Source organism: Melopsittacus undulatus, chromosome 8 (assembly GCF_012275295.1).
Source record: "Melopsittacus undulatus isolate bMelUnd1 chromosome 8, bMelUnd1.mat.Z, whole genome shotgun sequence".
Lineage (NCBI taxonomy): Eukaryota > Metazoa > Chordata > Aves > Psittaciformes > Psittaculidae > Melopsittacus > Melopsittacus undulatus.
In genome coordinates this window covers 16,946,463-16,972,584 of record NC_047534.1, presented here as the reverse complement: position 1 = coordinate 16,972,584, position 26,122 = coordinate 16,946,463, and the positions used below count along the sequence as shown (strand labels likewise).

Here is a 26,122-nt window from a genome sequence, read left to right as displayed (position 1 = left end):
GCAGCCTGAGGGAAAAGAAACTATCAGGGAAATGGAAAAACTCAAGGTGCATGGAAAGATTGCTTTTGGGATAGTAGAATGAGGATCCATAATAATAGGGTAGGGCCTAATCACTTCTATGCCCAGCCTGTAGATGTGTTTGCTAGCACCAGCCCAGGTGTAGGACTTGCACCATGTCCCTCCTTCACGCCTGCTGGGCCCCAGCCCCACTCCTGCCCCCCAGCCCTGCTTAGCACACACCATGGTGCCCACCCAGTTCCACCGCACCAAGGGGCCCAGGGGAAGGGGCCTCACGGAGGGGGGTCCCTTGGGAACACTGGGGACAGATCGCAGGGGTTGTGCAGCCACCCCCTGGGTGCAGTGCGGGAGCAGCTCCGGGGCAGACCCCACCACCCTCCCCGGTGGAGCTGGGGCGGGTGCCAGGCCCCTGCTCGGGTTGGCCGGTTCCCGGGGAGGGGATGCCCAGAATAGCTGCGCTACCCGATCCCGGAGGGCTTCTCCTCGCTCCTTCCTCGGGGCTGACATTTGAGCGCAGCAGGATGGCGGGCGGCCGGCGGCGCGGGGGCGGCGGGAGGCGGGGGCCCCCCCGGCAGCACCCGGGGACCCTCGCACCGGCCCCTGCACCAGCACCCCCGTCTGCCACAGCCACCGCCGTGACCCAGAGAAACGCAGGCGCTGCCCCCAAACCCGGCCGCACCAAGGAGCCCGCCAAGGAGCCGACGACGAGGGCTCCCGACGTGGACTCGCTGGGCTTCCAAAGCCATGGACCGCAATGTGCCGGGGCTGTCCAACGTCATCCTCCAGAAGCTCAACATGAAGAGCTATGAGGACTACAAGTGAGTGACCACCCGTGGGTGCGTGTTTTCCCCCCACGGACAGAGCATCCCGTGTGTGTCACCGCAGCTGGAACATCTCCCCTGGCTCAGCCTGTATGTGGGTGCTCTGATGGGGCTCCTGGGTACACCCCTCCATCTGTCCATTCCCGGTTCTCCATCCTGGGACAGGATGCTACTGGCTGGAGCTAAAAGTCCTGGTAGCCTTGGAGAGAGGACATTGGCCTCACTGTGATGGCAGAGCAGCTTATACTGAATCCTTCTCACTCCCCCTACATGTGCAGGTCTGCCATGGACGGGAGGAAAAGCGGCAGCGATTTCGGCATCCGAACTTACTTTGAGATGTTCCAGAAGATGGAGGACACCTTCAGATTCTGTGCTGAGTGCAGGAAGCTCCCCGATGCTCTCCCAGACCCCAGAAGCCTCCGGCGATGCAAGAGGTATGGCAAGGGGATGTGGTTTGATGGCACAGGGATTAATCCATACCCTTGCTTCCAAGCAGGGTGAAGGCAGGGGAGTATTGTCCCAACACCCACCTCCAGTTACAGGGCATCCCCCAAACAACAGCGACACAGCTCTAGGGGGGGTGTCAGGGGGCCTTGGTTTGGCAGGCAGAATCCTTTCCCCTGCCATGTCTGGGCACGCTGCCTGTGTCCCCAGGTGCCAGAACGTGTACTACTGCGGCGTGGCATGCCAGCGTGCCAACTGGCCACTGCACAAGAAATTCTGCAAGAAGCTGAAGCTGGTGGCCCTGGATCGGCTGGTGGAGTGGCTTGTCTTCACAGGTGGGGCAGGGGGTGCTGTGTGTGCCCCTCCAGGCCTGCCTGACCCCCACACAATGCTGCACACATCCCCTGGAGGGATGGGGGAGTCCCTCCTCCTGGCTTGTGGGTCTGGTGGGAGAGGCAGCCTGGGCTGTGGGGCCACCATTGTGACCCCCAGTGCTTCTCTCTATCCCCACCAGGAGACATCCCCTTTCCTTCAGAGACCTGGACAAAGCCCCCCTGGGATGTGGAGGGCTGGGAAGACTGGTTCTCCATGCAGGAGCAGCTGGAGGAGAAGCTGGGAGCCATCCTGGCTGGCCGGTATATGACCCTTCTGTGGGCCAATGCTGGGAAGCCACGGCCAGAGGACAGGGAGCTGCGTGATTCTGTCCGACGCCTGGTCACTGACTTCCACTCACGGCCACTCACCATCGGCCTGGGGCTACGGCTCTTCAGCATCGAGCCGCTCGCCAAGGCCCTCACCGTGCATGTGGTGGGAGCGTCCCATGTGGAGACCCTCAACGCCCGGCTGACAGACTACGATGAGCTGACACGCATGTTCCCAGGGCACCGCGGCATGGAGGTGGTGATGGTGGGGGTGGATGTGGTCGATGGACCCGTCATGAGGCCACCCCTGGCCACCCCAGCGCCCCAGGGAAGGGTCTATCTCAGCAGCTACAAGGGGCTCTACCATGACTTTTGGGAAAGCCACGTGGAGACCAAGCTGGCTGCCCGCCCTGACCTGGTGGTGGGCTTTCACCCGGGTGAGTTCCTGTACATCCTGTAGGAAAACAGGCTGAGAAAGTTGGGGCTGTTCAGCCTGGAGAAGAGAAGGCTGCGTGGAGACCTCATAGCAGCCTTCCAGTATCTGAAGGGCACTTGAAAGGATGCTGGGGAGAGACTTTTCATCAAGGACTGTAGTGATAGGATGAGGGATAATGGGTTAAAACTTAAACAGGTAAAGTTCAGGTTAGATATAAGGGAAAAGTTCTTTACTGTGAGGGTGGTGAGGCACTGGAACAGGTTGCCAAAAGAAGTGGCAAATGCTCCACCCCTGGCAGCATTCAGGGCCAGATTGGACAGAGCCTTGGGCAACATGGTCTAGGGTGAGGCGACCCTGCCCATGGCAGGGGGCTGGAACTAGATGATCTTAAGATGATCCTATGCAAACCATCTGTGATTCTATGATTCTGTGGAGGGGACTGGACCCTCACCACCCCACTACTAGCAGCAGGATGTCCCCAGAAGGATGCAGGGCCCTCGGCACCCCAGCAGTGCCTACTGGTGGCTTGCAACATATCCAGGGCTACAACAAGCTACAACAGGCAACCATGCAGCCAGTGATGCCCTGGGGCTTGGCTGTCTTGTCCCCCTCTCAGGGTGCTCAGTGTCCTGCCTGTATCACCCACCTGCCACATAAGCAGCTCCCAAAGGGGTCCCTATCTGTGGCTCTTAATGTGGTGGCTCAGCCCAGGCACTCAGAGCCATGCTGCTGAGGAGATGGTATCCGCCTTGCCAAGGGTGACAAACTGTTACCAGTGTCACTGTGCACCCTGGCACGAATGGGTGGTGTTAGATCTGGTGTCAGGGTGGCACAGGAAGAGGTGGGACCCTCACCACTGTGTCCCCACAGGTTTCCATGCCTGCCCAGACCTGCTGGCAGGCTGGCTGCCCACCCTGCTGCTGCTGCGGGACTACCGCTTGCCCGTCCTCTTCACTGTGTACAGGTGAGCACAGCCCCACTGCCCTGGTGTGCTGGCACCCCATGGGTACACCATAACAGGGCCTGGCCTTTACTCTCCTGGCAGTGAGCAGGAGCTGAAGTCCTCCCTGCAGCTCCTGGTGGAGCTCGAGATGCACATTATGGGCTATGCCACCAACCCCTTCGCCTCGCTGCGGCCCGAGCAGGTCTACTCCAGCCCCAACAAGGCACCCGTCTACTGCAGCTCCTACTATATCACCCTGCTGGGGCCGGTGACATCGGGTGTGCCAGGTGCTGAAGACCTGGAGGATGGTGATGGCTGATTGGGAGAGGAGCCCAGTGCTGCTGGTGCTGCTGGGGGCATCACCCCGGGGCTGGTCTGACCCAGTGCAGCCAGCAATATCCTGCTCACTGGATCTCCAGCCCCTCGCTGCCCCATCACAGGACCCTATCTCCCCATCCCAGAACTGGTGATTCAGTCATTCCTCACTGCACACATCCAGCTCCGGGACACACAGCACCTTGTCACAGGCATGGCACCCCTCCATGGAATCGAATAAACCTCCACCAGCAGCTGGCTGGCGTGTCTTGAGCTTTATTTCCAAAAAGGCCTGTGTTTTCCCAAAGAAAACGGAGAGCTGAGCCCTCCTCTGGCAGCCACGGCCTCTGGAGGGATGGCAAAGGGGACCCCACTGCAGGACCTGCTGTGCCTGGGGGTCTTGAGGGGAGCCCCCAACAGCACCCGGTGGTTCCTGTCACTATCACACATGCTGAGTGCCTGCGCCGGTGCCTATCCTGCAGCGTGGTGCTCCAGCATCACTCACTGGGTACATGGGCACCGGCTGCCCTCGCGGTGCCACTCAGCAGCCTCGGCAGCCTCTGCGGTAACCGGGACGGGCGGCGCTGAGCGAACCGGCTCCTGCCTGATGGCGCTGGGCCCGCTCCCGGTGCAGGCAGCGGCGCTGGATGGTGGCAATGGCCTGCACGGGCACCCGCGATGGCTCCGGGTGGCAGCACCCTCCCCAGGGCTCCCTGCGCCCCAGCGGCGGGTTCCTCCCCGTGGCTGCGGTGGGCAGCGTGGCCGGCACAGTTCGGTCCGGCGCGGCACCGCCGGCATCACTCGGCGCCGGTGCGTTCCCGCAGGGCGGGCAGCGTCAGTGTCTCCGGCGCCGACTTCTTGCGCGGACGAGTTGTGGGGGGGGCGAGGAAGTCGGGGGAGTCGTCGCTGAGCGGGGTGGAGGGGGCGCTGGCGGGGGCCGAGTGCGTGGCCGTGAGCTGCCCCACCTCGCTGACCGCGATGGTGGGAGCCACCAGCCCGACGAGCTCGTTGGTGGCCTCCTGCGTCTCCCGCTCGTAGCGCCTCACCTCCTCCATCGTCATCCCTGCGAGCACAGCCGGGCTTGGAGCCGCTCGGCACGGACAAACCTGCGCTCCGACACCGCGGGGCGGCCTGCGCCCTGTGCACCGGCTCCTCACCGAGCTGGGTGCTGGGGACAGGGGGACTGGCAGGGCAGGGAATGCTGCCCCCGCCTCCGGCACCAGCCCAGGCAGCAGTGGGGAAAGGACGGGCAGGCAACGCAGGCAAGGGGATGCGCAGGCAGGGCAGAGAGGGGACCCTTGCCCCAGGGTGCAGGGGGGGCTCAGCGTGCACCATGCACAAGCCCCCCTGCCTGCACCCGCCCACAGGCAGTGTGGTGGGGTCCAGGGTCCCTGTGCCCTGCAGACAGCATGTGAGAGGGGTTTAGGGATGCTGGCTCCCCAGCTTTTGGTTTGTGGCCACTTGCATCTGAGTCTCGAAGTCCCGGACCTCTTCCAGGGACATGTCTGGAAGGCAGAGAGCCGCTCGCCGGGATGGCACCACTGCCAAAACCAGGGGCTCCCATCCCCGTGTCCATGTGTGACAGCATGTGTTGCTGCCAGACCAGGGTGCAGGTGGTGCAGGCAGGGGTGCTTGGGCTCTGCTCCCCATCCCTCACATCAGCCAAGCCTCCCTAGGCATGCAGCAAGAACAGGCAGTGTGCTGGGGTGCAGGCAGGGGCGAAGGCAGGGAGTAGAGCAGCACAGGCAGCAGGATGCAGGGAGCTGGAGGAAGAGTGGGAGCTGCCCATGCGGTTAGTGGCATTACAGTTAAACCCGCAGCCCCTTCCCACCCTGAGGGTCTGGGGCCACCCCAGGCCCATGTCCCCCGCCACCAGCAGCGCTGGGGGGACTCACCGCACCACTCGTCCACCCATGTGAACGCCTGCCGGTGCCCGATCAGCAGGATGTCCCGGATCACCTGTGACGCACCATGGAGGTCAGCACCTTGTCACTGTCCCCCCACTGTCCTCCCCTGGCCTGGAGCTCCCCCTCACCTTGTGCACAAACTGCTCCACCCGCGTCTGCAGCCCCCAGACCTCGAACTTGACGCTCACCAGCTTGTAGGAGCACATGATGGGTTTGGTGTGCTGGCGCCAGCCCTCCCGCAGTGGCCCCCGGCCTGTCTTGGCCGAGCTGAAGAAACGGGGGTCCTGGGAGAGCACAGCAGGGCTGTGAGCCCCCAGACCTGCTACAAGGGACAAGGGGGTGGCCCTTGGGAGCTCCGTGTTACCTCTGGGCTGCGGTAGTACCGCTCGGGGATCTCGTCGAAGGCGATGTCCAGGAAGGAGACCTCGTGGTCACCCAGGATTTTGTCACTGTGGAAGATCTGGGGAGGGGAGGAAGGGTGAGAGGTGCCGGTGCAGCACCACATGTCCTCCTTGGTGAGGAGTTTGCCAGGTCTCAGCTGCTGCACAGACTCACGTTCTCACTGTCCCCGCAGTTGTCCTCGTACTTGGTCTCAATGTAGATGGAGAACTTGGGCAGGAAGGAACACTGCAGGGACCAGCAGTCAGCTGGACCCCCAGCCAGGGGGACACACTCCCAGGGATGCCCACCCCAAGTAACACCCATCCTGAGGGACACCCAGCCCCAAGCATGCCCACCCCAAGGGATGCCCAGCTCCAGGGCGTGCCCAGTCCCAAGGGACACCTAGCCCCAGGGACACCAGTCCCAAGGAACACCCACCCCGTGGGATGCCCCAACCCAAGGGACACCTAACCCAAGGATACTCACCCCAAGGGAGACCCACCTCGAGGGACACCCCACCCCTGAAACAGCTGACCCCAGGAACACCCATCCCTCGGGGATGCTTCCCCCAGTGCCCCATTCCCCAGTCAGGGCAGGTGTTGGGGAAAGGGCCAGGTCCCCCCATGCCATCTCCTTACTGTGTACTCTGCAGGGACACCGTGGCACATCAGCAGCATCAGGGGGTGGCACCATGCGGGAGAGAGGGAGAGGTGAGACTGGGCAGTGGCTATAGCCGGTCTCTCCTGGCACCCAATGGCCACTAATGGAGAGGGGCAGAGTGCCTGGGGGTGCCCATCCCCTCTCCCTGCCCTGGCTCACCAGTGATGGTATAGGGGTAGTAGTTCCAGGCCTTCTCTGTGATGTAGAAGATACGAGGGGTTACTGCCCGTGCCCAGCTCGGCAGTTTGCTGCAGGAATCACAGTATATGGGGGTCCATTCAGGGCAGGATGTGGCCACAGCACCACCCAGCCCTGCTCCCCCAGACACAGCCCTGCATCTGGGATTGCCCTTACTTCCACTCCAGGATCCCTCCAGGACCATCACCTACACCCCATCACCCCAAGGAACCCTAGCACGTCCCCAGCACCCTCATCTGCACCCCCACACCCCTATCCTCTTCCCAGGACCCCCATCTCCTCCCCAGGCACCCTTACCCCCTCTCCACGGCCAGGGCCAGGACCCCGGTGTGCTGCTGCCCCCCCGGTAGGATCGGGCCCCGGGGAGCTGGGCGGTGGTTTGATTCATCTGCAGGCGTTATAAATACCATCCCCAGGAGGGGAATCGTGAGCACCGCCGCTAAAAATAGCCCGAGTCACGGCAGCGCTGCCGGTGCCGCGCCGTGGTGTGCCGCAGAGCGGGGGGGACACGGGCTGCCAGCGGGCACCCAGGGGACACCGGGACAACCCCGGGGTGAGCTGAGCACCAGCTGGGGCATCCCCGCTGAGCCCTGCACCGCAGCCGAGGCACCCTCTGGCGCCGGAGAGAGGGCTCACTGCGAGAAGGGGTGTGTGCCTCGGAGACGGGCACACCATAGGAGGTGAGTGCGGACCCCAGAGAGGGGGGCACCCCAGAAAATGGGTGCACCCCGGAGGGTAGCCCCCAAGATGGGTGCCCCCTGGGTGATGGGTTCACTCTGAGTGATGGGTGTAAGCCCCAAAGATGGCAAAGTGCATGCCTGGGAGATGGGTTGACCCCAGGAGGTGGGTGCAGCCCCCAGCAGATGTGCACCCCAGGAAATGGACATATTCTGAGAGACAGGGGAAGCCCCCAAAGTTGGGTGCAGGCCCCAAAGATGGGTGTACTCCAGGATGTAGATGCCCCCGTGGGAGATGGGTGCAGCCCCATTGCAGGGTGCCAAGCACCCAGAATGGATATTCCTGAGAATTGTGGAGGAAGGAGGGATAGGGCCTCACCTGGAGAGGTGGACACGCTTCTCAGTGAACTGTCCGTGACCGTGGATGGGGTCCTCGTGGGGCTCGTTCTTCACCACCTCGACGCCCTCACCCTTCTCACTCTCCTGGTGGCTGTGCTTGCTGATGGTGTAGAGCTGCCCCACGCGGTACTGCAACCACAGCACCCGGCTCAGTGCCACCCCACCTGGAACCCTCCAGAGACACCACCGAGCAGGGAAACTGAGGCACAGAGCAAAGGGTGACAGACCAAGTGCTGTGCAGCAGGCAGGGGCACCCTTCTCGAGCACCCCTGCCCAATGGCTGCTCCAGTGCCTAGGTGAAGCTGGATTGCACCCACCCAGCTCCTCTGCACCGCTCAGGTGCCTTGCAAAATGCCTGGAGGCTTTGTGCTCAGCAAGCTACCTGGCAGCCAGGGAAAACTACACCTAGGTATGGATATGGATATGTATGTGTGTGTATTTGAGGATGCGGCTGTGCAATGAGTGCTTTATTGTTCTGGTGAAGATTTCCTCCATTACCAGCCCCTCCCTGCCCCACTGAAAACCTCCCTGTAGTGTGACCACAGCCCCATGCCTGGGGAGAGCTGGTGCTGCTCAATGTATGCACCATGGCTACAGATCCCCAAAACAGCCGTCAGTGTTCAGGAGCATCCTTTGTCCAGGAATGCTGCGGCTGCCAGCTATTGACTTGCTGTTGGGAATTTGAGCTCCCTGCTGGAGCAGTGATTGAGACAGTGCTCCTCATCGGAGCACCCGAACCCCGGTGCCCTTCACCCACTGGTTCATTCCGTGGTCCTGGGACTGGGTTGCCTCAAGCAGACCCTGGTGCTGCCATTGGGCTCCATGTCCCAAGATCACTGTGCCCAGGGATGGGATGTCCTTGCTCTGCACCCCAAAATAAGGTTCAACACATGCATGGAGCATCCCAAGCCCAGCAGCCATGGCCAAAGCTGACCCTCGTGGCTCAGCCAAGGTCCCTGCCAAAAGTCACACCATGAGGAGATGGGAAAGGGGCCACCGTGTCCCCCAGCCCCTTTCTGAGCAGTCACCCCACTGCTGCAGGTAACCTCACCCACAGCCCTCTCCATCGGTGGATCCTGGGCAGTGAGGGGCTTGGAGACCCCCTGCCACTGCACCCCCCTTCCCAACTGACACCCCCTTTCCCCCCATCCCTCCTCACCTCCTCGGTGGTGAGTGGCATGCAGATGCGGTACTCCTTGACGAGCATGGTGGCAGGGTCACAGGGTCAGGCGGAGGTTGGGGTGCTGGCGGGGGCACAGCTCATTCTGGGGGGGCCCGAGGGCGGGTGGTGAGCACGCGGCAGCTTCCCCACGCTCCCATCCCATCACCCCATGATAGAGGATATTGGCGACTTCATGAGCCGTTGCCATGGCAGTGGCGTGAGGTCACCAGTGCGAGGATGAGTCTGGGTGTACCCGGCTGGGGACACCCCGAACCCCCTGGCGTTAACCTCTTTCCTGCCGGGCAAAAACACACTCCCCTCCCCTCCCTATACATCTGTCTTGGAGCACCCGTATTCCCCACAACATACGGTGCCATGCCTTCGGGGTGCCACATCCACACCCAGCCAGTAGCCAGCAGGGATACCGGCATGGGATCCAACATGCTGATGCCCATGGGGACCTATCCCGGGGGCACCCACCTGATCCGGGGCTCCTGGGAAGCACCCGTGCTCATGTCTCTGTTGTGGGAGGTCCCTTCCCGAGGAAGGCGCTCCCCAGCCCCCCCACGGCTGCCCCCCAGCACCCGTCACACCTAGTATTTCCAGGCTGCCCTGCTCACCCCCCTGGTCCCCGCTCCAGGGATACATCCCAGGGATGCTTAGGGTGGATAATGGAACAGCTCTGGGGGCTCCTAGCTGTGATCTGCAGCTCCATGGAGCAGGGAGGGGACATGACCACCCCGGGGAATCACCCTGAGCTGGGTATCAGGCTTTGGAGGGGGCACATGGGTTCTCACACTGAGTCTGTCTGAGGGCAGCTTGTCCGGCTGGGGACACAGGAGCATCCCTGGGGAACACAGGGGCGTCCCTGGAGGACACGGGGAGACACGGGGGCATCCCTGTGGGACTCGGGAGCACCCTGCTGACAGGGAGGAGGGCTGAGGGCTGGAGCCGGGCTGCGCGTGCCGCCCCGCCACCGGAGCGGCTCTGGCCGGCGCGGGAGGGGCTGTGCCTGCGAGGGCAGCGGGTACGGACAAACCGCCCGGGGCTCCGGCCGCGCTGGGCGATGCCGAGGACCGGCAGCACCGGCACCGCTTTCCCTGCCCGCCGCCCCCTCCCCACCGCTCGCCTCCGGCTCGGCCTCTCCGCGCATCCCTCCCGGGACTGAAGCTCCCTCGGCCCCCGCTCCGCCCGCACTCACCCTGACCCGCGGCGGTGCCCGCTCCCCGCCGCCGCCGCCGCCGTGCCCCGGCCGTCCCGGGCCGTGCGCAGGACCCGGCCGCCTCCCGCCCCGCCCCGCGGGCCGCCCCCCGCCCCGCCCCCCGCACGGCGGCACACCGACCCCTAGGGGCAGGAATGCACCGGCACCCCACCGGCATTGAACCGGCACGGCACCGGCACCGGCATTGCACTGGCACCGCGCAGCACCGGCACTGCACTGACATTGAACCAGCATTGCATCGGCACTGCACGGATGCTGCACAGGCTCTGGCACCTCACTGGCATTGCACTTGCACCGGCACAAGCACCACACCTGCACCAGCATCACCCTACAAGGGCACCATCAGCGGGAGGCCCTCTGACACGGCACAGCACCGGGGCTCCGTGGAACAACCCAGACCGGCACCGGGGCTCCCTGCACCCACCGGGGCTTGGCTGCTCCCGGGGTCCCCCGGCAGTCACCGTGTGCCCTGGCAGGGAGATGCTCTGGGGTCCCAAGCCGGGTGCAGGGAGCTGGGACTCTCCAAACCTCCCCCTGCACTGCAGTCCCCTACACCCCACTGCCAGCTCAGCACCGGCACCCAGCACCATCGCGCCCCATATGCCGGCACTGTCAGCCAGAGCCGAACACTTAACTCCCATCCAGTGACAGCAACAGCCCAGCCACGCCACTCAGTGTGAACGTGGCACCGCGGCACACCCCAGCCTGGCTGCCGGCTGCTGCTGTGCCAGGGTGCCACAGTCACCCGGCAATGGCCACTATGCAGACACCCACCAGGCCACCCTGCAGCCGGTGCTACCACAGTGGCTCTGGCATGGGACACAGAGGTGGTACTGCTCAGGCACCATGGCACCCGTGAGTGCCCTGTGGTGACAAAGATTGGGCCTGGGCTCTTTCACCACCACTGGGCAGCTGGTCTGTGCCATCTCATGGTCTGGTGATGCTGCTCTATAGCACTCAGCAGCCTGAGCTGGTGGGGATGAGCACTCAGCCTCAGCAGAAGAACCAGAGCAAGCAGCAGCAGAGCTGGGGACAGTGGCTCCAAAACCCTCTGGGGTGCCCCATGGGCACATATCCCACATCCGGGAGTGCCATGCCAGGAGCAATGCCTGCGGGCACACCTTACCTGCCTGCACCCGTTGCTATCTGCCTGCACCATGCTGCTGCCTTCTTCCTGGTTTCCCACCCTGTGGTGCCACCGTGCTTCCAATCCCAGCTCTGATGGCACTGGGTGACAGCCATCCCTTTCCCATGTCCCCCAGGAAGTTCCCCAAGGGTAATGCAGGAAACACAGGTCTCCCACCAGCACAGCCAGGACCAAATTCAGTGGGGCTCTTGCTGGGGGACAGCAGTGGTGACCAGGACCTGGTGATGCTAGTGACAAGGACTTGGCAGGCTCTCAGCCCCCTCCAGCAGCCACATTCCTCTGGAACCCGTTCCACCTGGGTGGGTGCCAAGGTAAAGGCATCTGGGTTAGGTTTTTCCTGGTCATGCCCTGCTTTCCTCTGGCTCCAAGGGAACAAGGAGCTAAAAAGAGGATTTGCTGACAACCCTCGCTGTCCCCCCAGTACCTCTGAGCGCCCCATGCTGCTGAGAGTCCTGCGCAAAAACAGGAAGTGGGAAGAAACAGGAAGCAGAAGCAATTGAAAAATGATGCAATTTAATCCCAAAGCCCCCAGCTCCAGGGTCCTGGGAGCACCCTGGTGTGTCCTCTCCCCACCCCCGGACAGCGTGGGGGTCCCCAAGCTGAGCACACCCCCTGGAGCACCCATGGCTCTCCACTCCGGCATGGGGAGAAGGAGCTTTCCAAGGTGTTCGGCCTCTTCCTCAGCTCCACTGGCACCCAGCCGCATCCCACCACCCTCGCCCCAGCATGGCCACCTTGCAGCCTTATGGCGGTGCCCTGATGAAGACCATCTTGGTGGAGTAGACCAGGTCCACCAGGTAGGCGATGAGGTTGAAGATGGTGAGGAAGGTGACCCCCAGGTGCTTGTTCCACCAGCAGTCCCTGCCACAGCTCTGGGGACGGCTCCTCCCCCTGAAGCTGTAAAGGGGCCAGAGGATGGTGGCAGTGATGTACATCATCAGGGCCAGGGCATTGTACACCACCAGCATCTTCTCCAGAGGGCAGGGGATATAGGCGAGGCACCGGCCTATAGTGAAGATGATGATGAGGAGGGTGACAATGAAGCAGATGGAGTAGACAGCCACACACCACTGCAGGCCGGCTTCTGAACTGAAGTTATCCAGCAAGGAGAAGATGACACAAGCCACGTAGGCTTCAAAGACCTTGAGGAGCCCAGGTACAGTGGAGAGGAAGCTGCTGATGTCTCCTGGCTTGGCACGGGTGATCCCCACTTCAATGGCATAGGCAAGGAAGCAGAGGCAGGACACGGTGGTGGCCACGGCCTGCCGGGCACACTTGCTGCCGCTGCAGGGGCTGCTGATGAAGATGGAGGGGAAGACCACGGAGGTGGTGAAGACCATCAATGTTGCCAGCATGGAGAAAGCCGAGGTGAAGTCATCCCAGGAGAGCGGCAGCTTGGGGTAGAGCTCCAGCAGCTCCAGCAGCACCACCAGCAGCGTCACGGCGAAGCAGAAGCACCAAGTGAACATGCACCATGTCCCATAGGGATTCCCAAAGTCCTGGGTGGAGGCCACCAAGCTGAAGGCGATGCAGGACAACACGATGGCAAAGAGCCGGGCAATGCCCACCCAGGAGGTGATGGCGTTGAGGTTCACCGTGGCCACCGCCATGGTCCCAACCAGTTCTCCCAGCCACGCTGCGTGCTGGGAAGTGGGTGCTGCCTGTGTCTGCTCTTATTAGGGTGCGGGATGGAGGGTGAGGTGTGGGGCAGGGAGCCGCTGGCACCCCGAGCTGCCTGTGCTGCAGAGCCCGGCTCTGCTCCCACCTCCACCAGCACTGCCACCAGCTCCAGCTCCGCACCATGCGCGCTCGCGGGTGTGGCTGCTGGCGGCAGCACAGGCGGGTGGATCATTAACATGGGGCCGGACGAAGGGTGTGTGACGTTGAGCCCTGCGGTGGGGCCTAGGCAGGGGGGGACAGGGAGCCACTGGGTGTCACTGTCCTGACACTGCACTCACAGCAGGAGCCACAGAGGAGCCTCGTATGCACCCCCAGAGCACTGGGGGGACCCCTGACACCCCCAACCCTACACTGTGCTAGGGTTGGGGTCCACCTGAGGGGCTGGGGGGCTGCACCCCATGGTGGTGCCCTAGCAGGGGGTGTCCCAGCAGGCAGCAGCTGGGTGTAGCCCCACACACCTCTGCGGGTGGCACCTTCACACTCCTCCTGGCACCTCCGCACCCATTCGGAGCCTCCGCCACCGATAAGTGGCTCAAAGTCCGGCCATGGCAGCTGCCATCACCGGGCAGGGCAGGGAGGGGACCTGCTACCCAGCCACCCATGGCACCACCACAGCACTGCCACTGCCCCAGGGTGCCTGGCTGGTGCTGGCACCCCACACCCCAGCAGCACATTGAGGGGGCTCTGTCTCTTGCCCCAGGGTCCCAGTGGCCAGAGCAGCACAGGAGAGTGGTGGCACATCAGAGGTGGGGAGTCCAGCAGGAGGAGGATGATGGTGAAGGCTGAGAGCTCCAGGCTGCGCTTTACCATTATGCAGGGTCCAATGAGGTCTGTGCTGGGGGACAAGGGACCCTGCCCAGGGCAGGCTGGTGCTGCTGGGGGGCTTCTTACCCCGGGCAGGGCACAGGGGTGGCTCCAGGGGGACACGCGGTGGCTCAGAGGTCGCTGCCAGCCTCGCCCTTGCTGGCCAGCCCATTGAGGGGGCTCAGCACTGGGCAGTTGCTCTCGTTCAGCCGCCGCACGCGGTAGCTCTCGTAATGGACATTGTGGGTGATGTCCTTCAGGTCCTGCAGGTGGGACCTGCGGGGCGGCAACAGGGAGGGAGAGCATCAGGTCACAGCCCCATTGCCCCACTGTCCCCTCCGTGGGGTGCAGCACCCCCAACTCCATCCCCTGCTCACCGGATCAGCAGGTCCCGCAGGAGGGGGAACTCGCAGTGTGTCGGGTTCTCCACTGCAAAGAAAGGCAGAGGGGCAGTGGGTGGAGGGATCCCCAGATGCACATCCCACAGGCTCTGGGTACCACCAGAGCACTGGCACAGCACCATGCTGCACCCCTCGGCAGGGATGCACCCATAGGTGCTGCTCCTCACACCCCCAGCAGACAACCCCCCATGCCTGGAGATGTGAGGGGCTCCACTCACCTTCAATGATGCCCCACTTGGTCTTGCGGCCCAGCACCCGCTTGCCGTTGACCTGGTGCTCCTGGTCTGCTCCCACCACAGCAAAGGGGATATTCTCCTGCCGGTGCAGAGCAGGGTGCTGTGCTCAGCCCTGCTGTAGTCCCCAGGGGTTGGCATCCCCAGTCCCAGCATCCCAGCACTCACCCGAATCCTGTCATTCAGCACCCTGTCATCCGGGTCCTGGTCAAAGTCCTCTTGGGGGTACACGCTGATTGCATGGGTCTTCAGGTCCTCCTGGATCTGCGGGATACACAGCTAGAGATGGGGCTGAGGGGCACATGGGGCACCCTGGGAGCAAGTTGTGGTCCCGTCCTCACCTGCTGCTTGAACTCTGCTCGCTCCTCCAGTGTGAGTGTGTCTGCTTTGGCGATCACCGGCACCACATTGACGATCTTACTGAGCCGCCGCATGAACTCCAGGTCCAGTGGGCGCAGCCTGGCAAGGGCCACCATCACCCCAGGGTGACCCCACCACCATCAGGCCGGGGTGACACACAACACCAAGCAGGGAGCACACATGGGTCCTGTGAGAGGGGACTCACCAGTGACCTGTGGGAGGGATGAAGTAGACACATCCATGGACCCGGGTGTCCGGAATCTTCCTCTTGCGGGTGATGAGTATCTCCTCACGCAGGTATCTCTCATATTGCTCGTTGATGTATTTGATGATGGGGTCCCAGCTGAGGACGAGGAGTTGGGAGACAGTATCTGAGCTCAACCCTCACCCAAAACTGCCACTCACCAAGCTGGGATACTGCATTCCAGTGGATCCTACCAGTTCTCATTGTTGATCTGGTCCCCAAACCCTGGTGTGTCTGTCACCGTCAGCTTCATCTTCACACCTTTCTCCTCAATGACTATGGGGCAGAGATGTAGGTCAGCTAGGACCAAACATGGGGAGCAGCAGGGGATTTGTGGTGGAGGCTCTGAGGCCATGGGTGCAGCCTCAGACACAGCATCCCCTGCTTCTCCCCAGGGCTGGCTGATCACGACTCCGTGGTGGTGACTGTACCATGGGTGATGGACTGCAGCTGCACGGTCTTGGGGATGCGTTCCTCCTGGCCGGGCTGCGAGGCTTTGCGGCTCACCTTGGACTTGAAGAGGGTGTTCACCATTGTCGACTTCCCCAGCCCACTCTGCCCTGCAGGGATGTGGCAGCCCTGGTTTGTCCCCCATGAGAAATTAATCCCACTTTGGAGCCATTTGGGAGCATCCCAGAGGTTGGGATAGCTCAGGTCTATCCCCCAAAAAGATTTATTCCCAAGGCAATAACCCCTTGGTACCCATTTGGGAGCATCCCAGAGTTTGAGCTGATCTCACCCACCAGCATCACTGCATTATGGGGTATGGGATGTTGCTCCTCTTCAATTTATTGCTGCTTAAACCCCTTCAAATCCCTTAGAAGAACAATTCCCCCCAGCACGGTGGCATCAGAGACAGGATTCCTGCCCCAGCCAGGATGAACCCCGTGCCTGGTGCTCACCCACAACCATGATATTGAACTCGAAGCCCGTCTTCATGGTTTTGATCTTCATCTGGTCCAGCACAGCTTCAATTCCCACGTAACCGAAGAGCTGGCATCCTGCCGGGCCGGGTGCCGTGGTGATGGGCACTTCCTCCTCCGGCTCAGCCGGCGGCTCCATGCTGCGCTCCTCAGGCTCCAGGCTGCTCCCTGCAGGGGTGGCAAAAGCCGGGTGAGCCCAGACCCCTCTGCCAGCGCCGTTGTCCCGGCAGCAGCCGCCCCGGCACATTCCTGGCAGTCGGCGAGGCTCGGCATGGCAACGGGCAGCCCACGGGCAGAGGGGGACGGGAATGTGGCACACTAGTATCCTCGTAGTGGCCGCGCCACCCTGCCCCTCCCACCGGCTGCCCACCCGGGGGCTTCGGGCGTGGGGCAGGACCTGCCACCCCCCATCATACCCACCGGTGCCTGCCGTGGAGAGGGGCACCTGCCTGTGGTGCCGGGGGTGCTGGACAGGAACAGCGCAGGCACCGGCACAACCCCGGGGCCATGCGTGGTTTACTGTGCCCAGCTTGGGGACTGCCAGAGCCCCGCACCCGCCCCAGCCCTTTGTGCAGCAGCTTGAGGGGCCCCCCGAGCCCTTTCATCCCCCTCCTCCTCCTGCTGCTGCCCGACCCAGCCATTGTTCAGTCCTACCTCGCCGCGGCGGTGCCCTCTCTCAGCACCCCGCTATGGCCAGCGGGTGTCCCCTGCGTGCCACCAGCATCCCCGTGCCCATGAGCGCCGCAGCCCGGCCCCCTCTCCTCCGGCTGGCACCAAACCCAGCTCCGGCGAGGCTGCGGCTCCCACGCATGACCAGCATGGCAACATCCCTCCCTGCTCCCTCCCTCCCCTCACAGCTGAGCCCCTGCGCTGACTCTGCCGGTGCCACCCTACCACGGGGATGCCTCCTCCCACCACATGGCACTCAGCACACCCACGGGTGGCACTGAAGGGGCACGGGAGCGCTCGGCTGTGGGTACCCATCCCCACTGTCACTCTGTCACAGGGAGCACCCTGTGCCTCCCAAGCAGTAACCCCGGCATGGTGAGGTGAGGTGTGGGGCGGTGGCGCTGCCGCAGTGCCCCATGGCGCCTGCGTCCCCCCACGCTGCAGCCTGCCACATATGTGCCAGTCAGTTCCCAGCATTGGCGAGGCTCGAGTGGCAGCTTGATGAAGGCCGAAGGAGCCAAACCCTGCCGAGGCCGCGGCCCTGTGCCATGCAACCCAGGGACAAGAGCACATGCTCAGGGTCCAGCCTGAGCCAGCCCAGGGTACCAGATGATGAAGCTGGACATGCCCGTTGCCTTGGCAATAGCATCCCAGCAGGCACCCAGCACCCTGTGCCCGCTGGTGGGTACAAACCCACAGCCTGGCACAGGGATGCGGATGGGAACGGCTGGGGCTCCCCAGTCCATGCTCTGTGGGTCAGGGTGTTCCTCTGAAGTGGTGAAATACTTGGGGGCCTCCTCGTGACAGCGGTGACGCCCAGCAGGGGGGGCAAGGGCAAGCACCCACCCGGTGCTGCTGGGATGCTCTGCAGGGAGGTAGGACCCCCCTGACGCTGACCTGGGCATGCCACCACTTCCAGGGGACACCAGTGCCCTGTACCCCCACCCTGATTCCTGCCAGCCCCTAACGATTGCCAGGACACATCCAGACCCAAGTGATGCAGCCACTGCCTGGAGCCACTCAGAGAAGGCCGTTCACCGCAGGCAGGATGTGGTGCCTGCATCATACCTCCAGCTCCCCCGGGTGCCCCCCGCAGTGCAGCACCCACAGCTACCTCCTCTTGTGGGGCTGGAGCCCCCCATGTCCCTGCCCTCACTGCTGAAAAGCCCCATCGGCAACGGCTGGCAGCCACAGCCACGTGGAAGCTCTTTGGCATCCCCACGCACCTCCAGGGCTAATGGCTCCTGCAGCCAGACCTGTTCCAGGACTCATTAAGGATGCTCTTGTTTTCCAGGCAGGGACAAGCAGTCCCAGGTCCATGGTGTCCTCCATGGATTTAATGACTGATGCAGGGCTAATTGGCCGGTTGCCCTGTAATAAGTCTCTGGGGTGGAGGGTGCTGGGAGAGGAGCTCCCATCCCAGCCACTCGCTGCTGCACCAAACAGGACATCGGATGGGAAAAGCATGACTCCCACCAAGTGGGCACGAGGAGCTGAGCCCTCTGGCAAAGGGATGGAGGATTTGGGGATGCTTAGGGAGTGGTGCCCACCACATCTGTGAGCAGCTCACCACAGCTCTGCCCACCAGCATGACCAAGGCACTCTTGTGCCTCTTCCAGTACCAAGCACAACCTAAGGGGACAAGTGGTGACAAACCCCATCTGCAGCCGGACCCGTAGCTAGCCTGCCTGGCTGTGGGAGCACAGCACGGGGCTGGGACCGCCGGGTGCCGGTGGTGAGCAGAAGCAGAAGTGAACCACGGAGTGAAACCCTACTCCCCACAGCACCGCCTGCTCACCAGGGACTGGGGACCCTCACCCTGCCCTGCCCGCTGCCGCCCTGCCCAATGTCATTCCTACCTGGGTGAGCTGACCGGAGCCGGGGCTGCTGCCACCAAGACCTGGTCACCAAGGCCAAATGACTCCTGGGGTGCAGGCGGGGAGGGCGGCTGCAGCCTACGGCTCCTCCTCTGCTCCTCCTCCTCCTCCTCCTCGCCCCGAGCCCTGTGTGGGTGACCCAGGCTCGCTCCGTGTGGAAGTGAAACACGGTGGCTCACCCTGTGCATCCTCCCACGGGTCGTGGGACTGACGTGCCACACGGACACCATGGGTGGCACTGGCTGCAGGCTGCTCTGGTCCCCACAGAGGAAGCAGTGCATCCACACCTCTTCCTGGCAGGGAAACTGCCATGCCCGAGCAGTGCCTGCCAACCCCATGCCATCTGCAAGGCAGACGGTGCCCACATGCTGCTTGATGGCTCATGGCCCGCTCTATGCCATGCTCAGCCACCTCGCCATCATCATGGGTCAGCCCTGAGCATCATCTCCATCGATGCAGCTCATCCCCAAACATCATCCCCACCACCCAGGATTGGTCTTGAGCATTTTCTTACATGTACTCATCATGCCGGCTCAGCCCTGAGCATTGTCCTCCCATATCCCCATCACCCCAGCTCAGCCCTGAGCATTGTCCTCCCATGTCCCCATCACCCCAGCTGAGTCCTGAGCATTGTCCTCCCATGTCCCCATCACCCCAGCTCATCCTGAGCTCTGTCCATGCACTTGGCTGGTGCCACGGGCAGTGCCGGTCGGTCGGCAGGGCAGCCAGGCTGGCTGGGCAGTGCGGCCACGGGCATTGCTGGGAGATGATTCACACCAGCCCGGAGCAGATGTATGGATGCCTTTGCTGGCGTCAGTACTTAGAGCCCGGCGACGGCAGCTCTTATGACACCAAGAAGCCCCAAGCACTGTCTCCTGCCACCCTGGCGTCCCCCAGCCTTCCCCAGAGCAGCCACCGGGAAGGAGGACACGGGGGGGGTCCCATGCCCCACATGTGGGGAGGGCACTGGCTTGGCTGCACCCACACCGGCATGGTGGGAGCCAAGGGCACGGCTGCACAGGGAGCATCTTCCCCCTGGTGTGTGCCAAGCATGCCCCAGCGCACCTTGGCCCCCTGCCACCTCCTCTGCCCCCCAGACAGGGAGTAACAAGATACATCCCTGTGCCTAGGTGAGGAGAGGGATGAGAAGGGAAGAAAGTGCTGGACGTGGGACAAGATCGTGGTGATAGCCGGCACGCGCGAGGCCTGGCGCTGCTGCTGATGGGCCACATGTGTCCTGACCTGTCTCCCTGCGCTGGGGAAAACAATCAGTGCCAGGGCGGCACGGGAAGCTCGCCAGGCACCGCAGGGCCGGGAGCGCTGCCAGCACCGCACTTGGCTCCACACATACAGCCCCCCCGCCATGCACCATGCACCCAACGGCCCCCCGGAGCTGGCGGTGATCATCCTGTCCCCAGCATCACCATCACCCAGCACCAACCCTCACCCCCACATTGGTTCAACAGGGGAACACTGCGCCCAGCAAGGGAGTCCTGGTGGAGAAAGGAGACAGGAGCGAGTCCTACCGTGCTCTGGCGTCACTGCAGCCTCTGCCACCATGCAGGGTCCACGCAGCCCAGCGCTGAGGGAGGTCATCCCGACTCCACCAGGCACTGCTGGGGTCCCCAGTGCTGGCACCAGCACCAGACCCCCGAGGAAGGCAGGTTGGGAGCTCACTTGCACTGTCTGCGGCTGCGACACAAGCTTGAAGGTGGCTGCTTGTGGGGCTGGTGGTGGCCCCTCGGCTCTCCCCGGGGAAGAGACAGCAGCAGGGGCCGGGGCTGTCCCACCCTGGCCCTGGGGCAGTGGTGGGGACCGGTGTGATGGGATGGGGCTGGCACCAATGCTGACCCTCGGCTGTGGCCGGGGCAGCGCACAGAGGGCCACATCCCACCCCCCTGGCCCCTTGGCCAGCCCCAGCGCTGCCTCGATGCCATCGTTTGGGGCCATGGAGGAGGAGGAGGAGGAAGGCTGCCGGGTGTGCGGCTGGGTCGAAGGGCTCGCAGTGCCCCATAGCAGGGGGTCTGGCGGGAGGGTGCCCATCCCCGGCTCCTCGGCGATGTGCAGGTCCAGCGCTGGCAGCGAGCTGTGGCTGGTGGTGGCCCCGCCGAGGGGATGCTCCAGCTCCACCGGGAAGACGCTGCTGTGGGACGGGACTTTCTTCAGGCCAGAGCCGGAGGCAGGAGGGGTGCGGGGCGGCGGGGGGAGCCCGGTGGGTGCGGGGCTCTCCAGGCTGGAGGAGGAGCTGCGGAGGCTCTCGCCGTCGCTGCCCGGCCCTGCCGAGGAGCCCTGGCAGGGCTGGAAGGAGGCTACGCGGGGGCCGCCGGTGCTGGTGGCGGGGCCGGTGCTGAGCCGGCTGCGGAGCACAGGGCTGGGGGCCGGGCTGGCGGCGCTGCCGGAGCAGGGCAGGTGGCCGGGCTGCAGCGGCCGGGGGCTCCCGCCGGTGCCCGAGGGCAGTGGGGACACCAGCGGGGAGCAGGGCGCCTCGTCCCCATCCTCTGCCTCAAACGACTTCTTGAGCGCTGGGGACAGAGAGAGACAGAGATGGTGGCATGAGGGTGGCACCCGAGGGCACCCGTGGCTGGGCTCTGCCCCCTCCCCAGCGGTGCCAGCACATGGAGGTGCCCCCGTGCAGCCGGGTGCGCTGTGAGCCCACCCCACATGGGAAACCAGCCCGACGCCGGCGGCCTCCCAGCACTGCCGCATTGTTTCCCCGGTTTATCTGTGCCGGGCCGGCCGGTGCCGCACACTGCCCGCTTTATTCCCCTGTAAGAGATCCTTTGCTTTATTCCCCTGTAAGGGATCCTTCCCGAGTAACCGGATCCTCCACCACAGACCTTCTCCCTCTACATCCATCCCAACAGCCAAACTTGGGAGGATTCCTACCCTCTTTCATGGCATTAACCCTGACGCCTGCTGATGGCCGGAGCTATCCCTACATGCAGCCATACGGTCACAGTCCATGCAGGAGGCTGCAGCCATGGCTCCCATGCAGCTTCACAGCAGCAGTGGTAACCACAAGCCCAAGGCATCACCCCGGTCTGCTGGTGGGGATGTGACCCCCACATGGATTCCCCCCACCCACCTGATGGGTATCACAGCAGCAGGCTCCCATTCAAAGCCTCATGACAGAGAAGTCATGGGACATTTGGCTGTGGTGGGGGTCCTCTCTCCCCCGTGCAGCATTGCCTGGCACCCCCCCCGGCAGCTCTGAGCAGCCGGGACTCACATGAAGCCCCCGCAGGAAGGACGCTCCTTTGCCGTGCAGCAGCTCTGCTGAATGGCACCTTTGGTGCCAGCAGCAGGTTCCTTACCCTGTTCCAAGCAGCGGGTGGCTGCCTGCTGTGTGGAGGGCTCTTCATCCCCACTCTGTGCCAGCCTGCCCCAGCATAGCACCCAACAGCACGAAGCTGTCCTCACCCTCCTCCTCCTTGTCCCCCTAGCTTGGCCACGGTGCTGGCGGCAGCGGGGCGGTGGGGGTCCCGTCCCGGTCCCCTCCCCTGCTCACCTCTGTGCCCGGGGCTGGGCAGGGGTCAGGGGCCGTGGCACGGGTGCTGCTAATAACAGCCCTCCCCAGGGCAGGTATTTCTGTCGCCGGTCCTGCCCTGCTCCACCTCCCGGCCAGAGCTGCCGGAGGCCATGGGGTCGGCGTCCCCCTCCCCGCATCCATCTCACTGCCCAAGACACGCCAAAACGCCTCTTTTCACCCCAAACCTGCCCCTGGCCCCTGACCCATCCTCACCCAGACCTCAGGCCGTGTCCGGAGTGATGGGAGACGGCAGGGAGGGGCGCAGGGCGAGAGGGGGTTGTGGAGGAGATGCGGAGGGGGTGGGGGTCAGCCCGGCAGAGCCGGGGTTAAGGTGCGGGGTAGGTGCACACATTCCTGCCCGCCGCGGGCAGCACCGGCCCCGGGTCGGGTTTCGCCGCCCGCCCCGGCCGCGCTCCCCGCTCCTCCCGCCTCGGCCTCCGGGAAGCGGCCGGGAGATCATCGCGGGCGGGAGAAGGACGAGCCCGTGCCGGGACCCCCCACCCCGCAGCCCCCGGCCCGCCCGCACAACGCGAGCACGGGGGTGCCAACACCCACAGCCCCCCCCGGCACCGCGCAGCGTGCGTCCCGTCGGGTACAACCCTCCCATGAGCACCCCAACACGACCCCGCAAGGCGCAGCACCCCTCCCCTCCCCACCATACCCAGCCTCGGGCGGGGGATCACAGCCCCCACCGTGTCCCATCGAGAGGGACTGGGGGGGACAGCCCGTCTGCCTCCGACGCACAGCCCCCCACGATGCATCCCATCCCCCCCAAGCTGCCTGGCACAAGCGGCATCACCTCCCCCCCGCTCATACCCAGCCTGCGGGGGTGTCCCCCCCACCCGCGGAGGTCCCGCAGCCCCGGCCGCACCTTCGAAGTCGGAGAGGATCCCGTCCAGATGCTCCTTAACGGAGAGCCGGGCCATGGCGGGGAGGAGGGGGGAGCCCGCATGGGGGGGGCGGCAGCGCCGGGGGGAGCACAGCGGAGCCCCGGGACGGGACGGCGCCGGCTGCCCTCGGAGGGAGGGAAGGGGAGGGGACCGGAGCGGGGGGAGGGCAGGGGGAGGTGCTGCTGCAGCCCCCGCCCCAACCGGACCCCCGGGGCCCTGCCCCGCTGCCCCTGTTCCCATCGCACCAGCCCGGGCCTCCCCGCTGCTGCGGCGTTTGCCTGGGCTCTGCTCGCTGAGCTGCCTGGGACCCGCAGAGCGAGGGGTTCCTGGCCGGGTTGGGGGTCCCAGGCAGGCCGTACACGGCAGCCCCAGCTCCCCCAGGGGTTTCCAGCGTGGAGCAAGGGTTCAACACACGCTGGTGCAGACAGGGCTGGGTGTGGGAGCTGTTTCGTTCAGTGCTTTTGCTCTCTGGTGTGGCTGTCCCTACCAGGGGCTGCGTCCCAGGCCTGAGCTCCTGGAGCATCCCTGGGGGACAGCCACAGGGATCATGAGTACCCCAGGGTGAGGGGCTGCCCCCTTAGCCAGAGGGATGCACAGGGTTCAAGGCATCATCCATCCCGCTCCCACCCTGTCAGCCAAGGGTTAACTCCATCCCAGCCCCATCCTGGGATCAGCAGCAGATGTGGAAGGAGCTGGAAATCCCTTCTCTAAGCAGGGTCCTGCAGTGGGAGCTCTGCTCCTCACCCTGCTCTTCACATTCCTGCACTGGCCCCAGCCCCATGGGGTCCTGTTGGACACAGCCCCCTTCCTGCAGGATGCAGGACATGGTGGTAGTGGCCCTGGTCGTGGCCAAGCTGTGGGGACATTTGGAGGTGCCCGCTGGCACTGTGGGATGGGCTCCCACTACCCATCCTGCAGCTTTTTGGGTGCTGGGAGGACTGTGATGGGAGAAGGCTGCTGCCCTTAGGATCACACTGGATGAGAATCAGATTGAGAGCAGCCCAGCTTTGCCAGTGGCTTTGTCCCTTCATCCTTCCACCCATTCCTTCGCCTGGTGCAGTGACAGGACCATCCAGGTGGGTGACAGGGGCCGGAGGTTGGCTGGGTACTCACAGCAGCCCTACCTGCATCCCACATCCTGCCCACACCAGCTGAGCACCTCAAGCTCATCCTGGGGTGCTGCCGCTAAGGCCAGGAGCAGTGTGGGGCACCGGGACTCTACATTAGGGTGGCTGAAACCCTGGCACCACAACCAGGGCCCAACCCTTGCTTGGTGCCAGCCAGTTCCCACTGTCAATGGTCAGAGCATCCCACTGTAAGGAAAGGAGAAGCTGGAGCTCCACAGTGGTGTTCAGAGCAGTGCTTTGGAACCAGCTCAGCTGCCCCTTGGAGCTTTGGAGCTACAGAAGCTCCACAAACCTCTAACCCTACAGCAAATACATTTGTTTAAAGGCATTTAGGTTTGTTTCTAATGGAGATGAACCCTGAGCTGCCTGGAGCTGCTCAGAAGCTCACCAGCACTGTGCCAAGCCTGCATCACGCTGCTCAAGAGCAGCTTGTGGCAGCTCCAGAGCTGTTCTGGAGACTCTGGAGAGCTTTCAGAGCTTTAGGGCTTTTCTAGAGCAGCTTCAAAGAGGATGGAGAGGTTTGAAGCCACTTGGAGCCCTTTTCAGAGGCCATGCAGGAGAAATTGGGTGCTTTTGAGCAGCCACAGGTCATTGTTGGTGCATTTTGGAGCAGCTCTGGAGCAGCATGGGGTGGGTTGAGGGTTGCTTACCCCTCTCTGGTGTCACCCAAGAGGGACTGAGCGTGGTTTCAAACTGGTTGGAGAAGTTTAGAGGCGTTCCTGGAAGGTCTGAGTGCTGTTGAGAGGTGCGTTTGAGAGGGCTGGAGGAGGTTTAGGGGCCTTCCAGGGAGCATTAGAGCACTTGAGGCATTTCACAGCCACACAGAGGAGGTTTAGAGTGCTCAGAGCTGCTGCGAGACCTTCTCTGCGATTCATTTGGAGCTATTTTAAGGAGTTTTGTAAGAGTTTCAGAGGGCTTCAAGAGCTACGTTGAATGGCTCTAAGCAGTTTTAGCATCTTGGTGCCTATTAGTGCTGGTTTGAGGAGCCTGAGAGCTATTTGAGCAATTCCAGAGCTCCAGCTCTGTGCCAGGGTCTGTCCTTCCCAAGCTCGGAGCTGCTTAGAGGTGGTTTGAAGCTCCTGGAGGCAACCCAGCACCACACCAATGCCCCCAGTCACCTACTTCCCCCATTCCTAGATCAGCTTCAGGATGCTGGAGGTTGAGCTTTTCAGAGCTGTAAAATCAGCCTTAGAGGTGTTCAGAGAAGTCTTGGTGTGCACTAGAGCTGCTTAGAGGGGTGCTGAGAAGTTCAGGGTGCTACAGAGGTGCTTTAGAGATGCTCAGGGATGTTTTAGAGATACTCAGGGATGGTTTAGGCCCCTTGGTGCTGCTCTTTGCAGCATGGAGCAGTCTGAAACACTCTGGGGTGTTTCTCAGGGTGTATCAGGAGGCACTTCCCAGCACACAGAGGCCCTGGGAGCTCTTTTGCAGCAGCTCTGGGTGCTGTGGGGCTGCTCGGAGGAGCTGAGCAGCAGCCTGGAGCCATCCGGTGGCACCCTGGGAGTAGAGCTGGAATTCTGCATGCTGGAGCCCTGTGGGGCAGCTTCCAGGCAGAGGGAAGCTCAGAGGGGTGTGGAGCAGCTTAGCAGGGTGGGTAAGAGCGTTTAAGGGATTTGGAGGGCAATTCCAGCAGCCGGGTGCTCAGAGAGGTTCAGCGCAGTGTAAGGAGGGCTTGGGAAAGCCTCCGGGTCCCCGCCTGGAGCAGAGCCCAGTGAGTCCCACCAGTGCCAAGGCACAGCCTGCCCCAGTCAGCCCAACCGCTCCAGAGCAGCAGGGCACATGGAGAAGGGACAAGTTCTGACTGTCCCTCATCCCCCCACATCCCACCGGCACAGAGGCTTCGGCTCCCCTTCACTCCAGCCCCTCTGGAGCAATTCAGGTCCTGGCTCCCCATCCTCATCTCCCCAAATCAGGGCCCTCTTTGGGGCTGGAGCATTTCCACCCCCATCCTGCCCTGCTGGGGAGCCAGCACTGGGATGCTCTGTGCCATTGACATCCATTTGGAAAGAAGGTG

At 63.4% G+C, this 26,122-nt stretch overlaps 4 protein-coding genes across 7 annotated transcripts; 1 reads left to right on the top strand and 3 right to left on the bottom strand.

The window, feature by feature from the left end:
- The first annotated feature begins 743 nt into the window (after window positions 1–743).
- On the top strand, window positions 744–3,622 carry MSS51 (MSS51 mitochondrial translational activator). Its single transcript, XM_005150757.3, has 6 exons — window positions 744–836; window positions 1,118–1,273; window positions 1,494–1,618; window positions 1,798–2,361; window positions 3,231–3,324; window positions 3,406–3,622. The coding sequence occupies exons 1-6, from the start codon at window positions 763–765 to the stop codon at window positions 3,620–3,622; spliced, it is 1,230 nt and encodes a 409-aa protein (XP_005150814.3). The 5' UTR covers window positions 744–762.
- A 229-nt stretch (window positions 3,623–3,851) lies between these two features.
- Window positions 3,852–10,261, bottom strand: LOC101867705 (cytoplasmic phosphatidylinositol transfer protein 1-like). 3 transcript variants are annotated; one of them, XM_034065264.1, is made up of 10 exons: window positions 10,204–10,261; window positions 9,000–9,105; window positions 7,821–7,969; window positions 6,726–6,814; window positions 6,545–6,552; window positions 6,081–6,152; window positions 5,890–5,985; window positions 5,654–5,809; window positions 5,514–5,577; window positions 3,852–4,681 (listed from the first exon to the last, which is right to left on the bottom strand). In XM_034065264.1, the coding sequence occupies exons 2-10, from the start codon at window positions 9,045–9,047 to the stop codon at window positions 4,416–4,418; spliced, it is 948 nt and encodes a 315-aa protein (XP_033921155.1). In that variant the 5' UTR covers window positions 9,048–9,105; window positions 10,204–10,261; the 3' UTR covers window positions 3,852–4,415. The 3 variants fall into 3 exon arrangements, with proteins under 3 accessions (XP_033921155.1, XP_033921156.1, XP_033921157.1); XM_034065265.1 differs by having other exon boundaries at window positions 9,000–9,084; window positions 10,204–10,235; XM_034065266.1 differs by lacking the exon at window positions 3,852–4,681 and adding an exon at window positions 4,687–5,123.
- Window positions 10,262–11,867: 1,606 nt separating this feature from the next.
- LOC101867875 (myeloid-associated differentiation marker-like) lies at window positions 11,868–13,014 on the bottom strand. Its single transcript, XM_005150759.3, has one exon. The coding sequence runs from the start codon at window positions 12,979–12,981 to the stop codon at window positions 12,115–12,117; it is 867 nt and encodes a 288-aa protein (XP_005150816.1). The 5' UTR covers window positions 12,982–13,014; the 3' UTR covers window positions 11,868–12,114.
- A 943-nt stretch (window positions 13,015–13,957) lies between these two features.
- On the bottom strand, window positions 13,958–23,028 carry LOC101868039 (septin-12). 2 transcript variants are annotated; one of them, XM_034065256.1, is made up of 11 exons: window positions 22,963–23,028; window positions 20,089–21,084; window positions 15,996–16,184; window positions 15,525–15,653; window positions 15,288–15,369; window positions 15,055–15,192; window positions 14,831–14,948; window positions 14,658–14,753; window positions 14,475–14,571; window positions 14,233–14,284; window positions 13,958–14,131 (listed from the first exon to the last, which is right to left on the bottom strand). In XM_034065256.1, the coding sequence occupies exons 1-11, from the start codon at window positions 23,015–23,017 to the stop codon at window positions 13,987–13,989; spliced, it is 2,097 nt and encodes a 698-aa protein (XP_033921147.1). In that variant the 5' UTR covers window positions 23,018–23,028; the 3' UTR covers window positions 13,958–13,986. The 2 variants fall into 2 exon arrangements, with proteins under 2 accessions (XP_033921147.1, XP_033921148.1); XM_034065257.1 differs by lacking the exons at window positions 20,089–21,084; window positions 22,963–23,028 and adding an exon at window positions 18,545–19,900.
- Between the last annotated feature and the right edge of the window lie 3,094 nt (window positions 23,029–26,122).

Excerpts from the sequence above, each read along its gene's own strand:
- MSS51 (XM_005150757.3), top strand. The coding sequence starts at position 763 with ATGGACCGCAATGTGCCGGGGCTGTCCAACGTCATCCTCCAGAAGCTC. Across the intron at positions 837-1,117 it reads AAGAGCTATGAGGACTACAA|GTCTGCCATGGACGGGAGGA; the intron begins GTGAGTGACCAC and ends CTACATGTGCAG. Across the intron at positions 1,274-1,493 it reads AGCCTCCGGCGATGCAAGAG|GTGCCAGAACGTGTACTACT; the intron begins GTATGGCAAGGG and ends CTGTGTCCCCAG.
- LOC101867705 (XM_034065264.1), bottom strand. The coding sequence starts at position 9,047 with ATGCTCGTCAAGGAGTACCGCATCTGCATGCCACTCACCACCGAGGAG. Across the intron at positions 6,815-7,820 it reads AAGCGTGTCCACCTCTCCAG|CAAACTGCCGAGCTGGGCAC; the intron begins GTGAGGCCCTAT and ends TGATTCCTGCAG. Across the intron at positions 4,682-5,513 it reads ATGGGTGGACGAGTGGTGCG|GGATGACGATGGAGGAGGTG; the intron begins GTGAGTCCCCCC and ends CTGTGCTCGCAG.
- LOC101867875 (XM_005150759.3), bottom strand. The coding sequence starts at position 12,981 with ATGGCGGTGGCCACGGTGAACCTCAACGCCATCACCTCCTGGGTGGGC.
- LOC101868039 (XM_034065256.1), bottom strand. The coding sequence starts at position 23,017 with ATGGCCCGGCTCTCCGTTAAGGAGCATCTGGACGGGATCCTCTCCGAC. Across the intron at positions 15,654-15,995 it reads GTTCAATATCATGGTTGTGG|GGCAGAGTGGGCTGGGGAAG; the intron begins GTGAGCACCAGG and ends ACATCCCTGCAG. Across the intron at positions 14,132-14,232 it reads CTGCGGGACCTGCTGATCCG|GTCCCACCTGCAGGACCTGA; the intron begins GTGAGCAGGGGA and ends GCCGCCCCGCAG.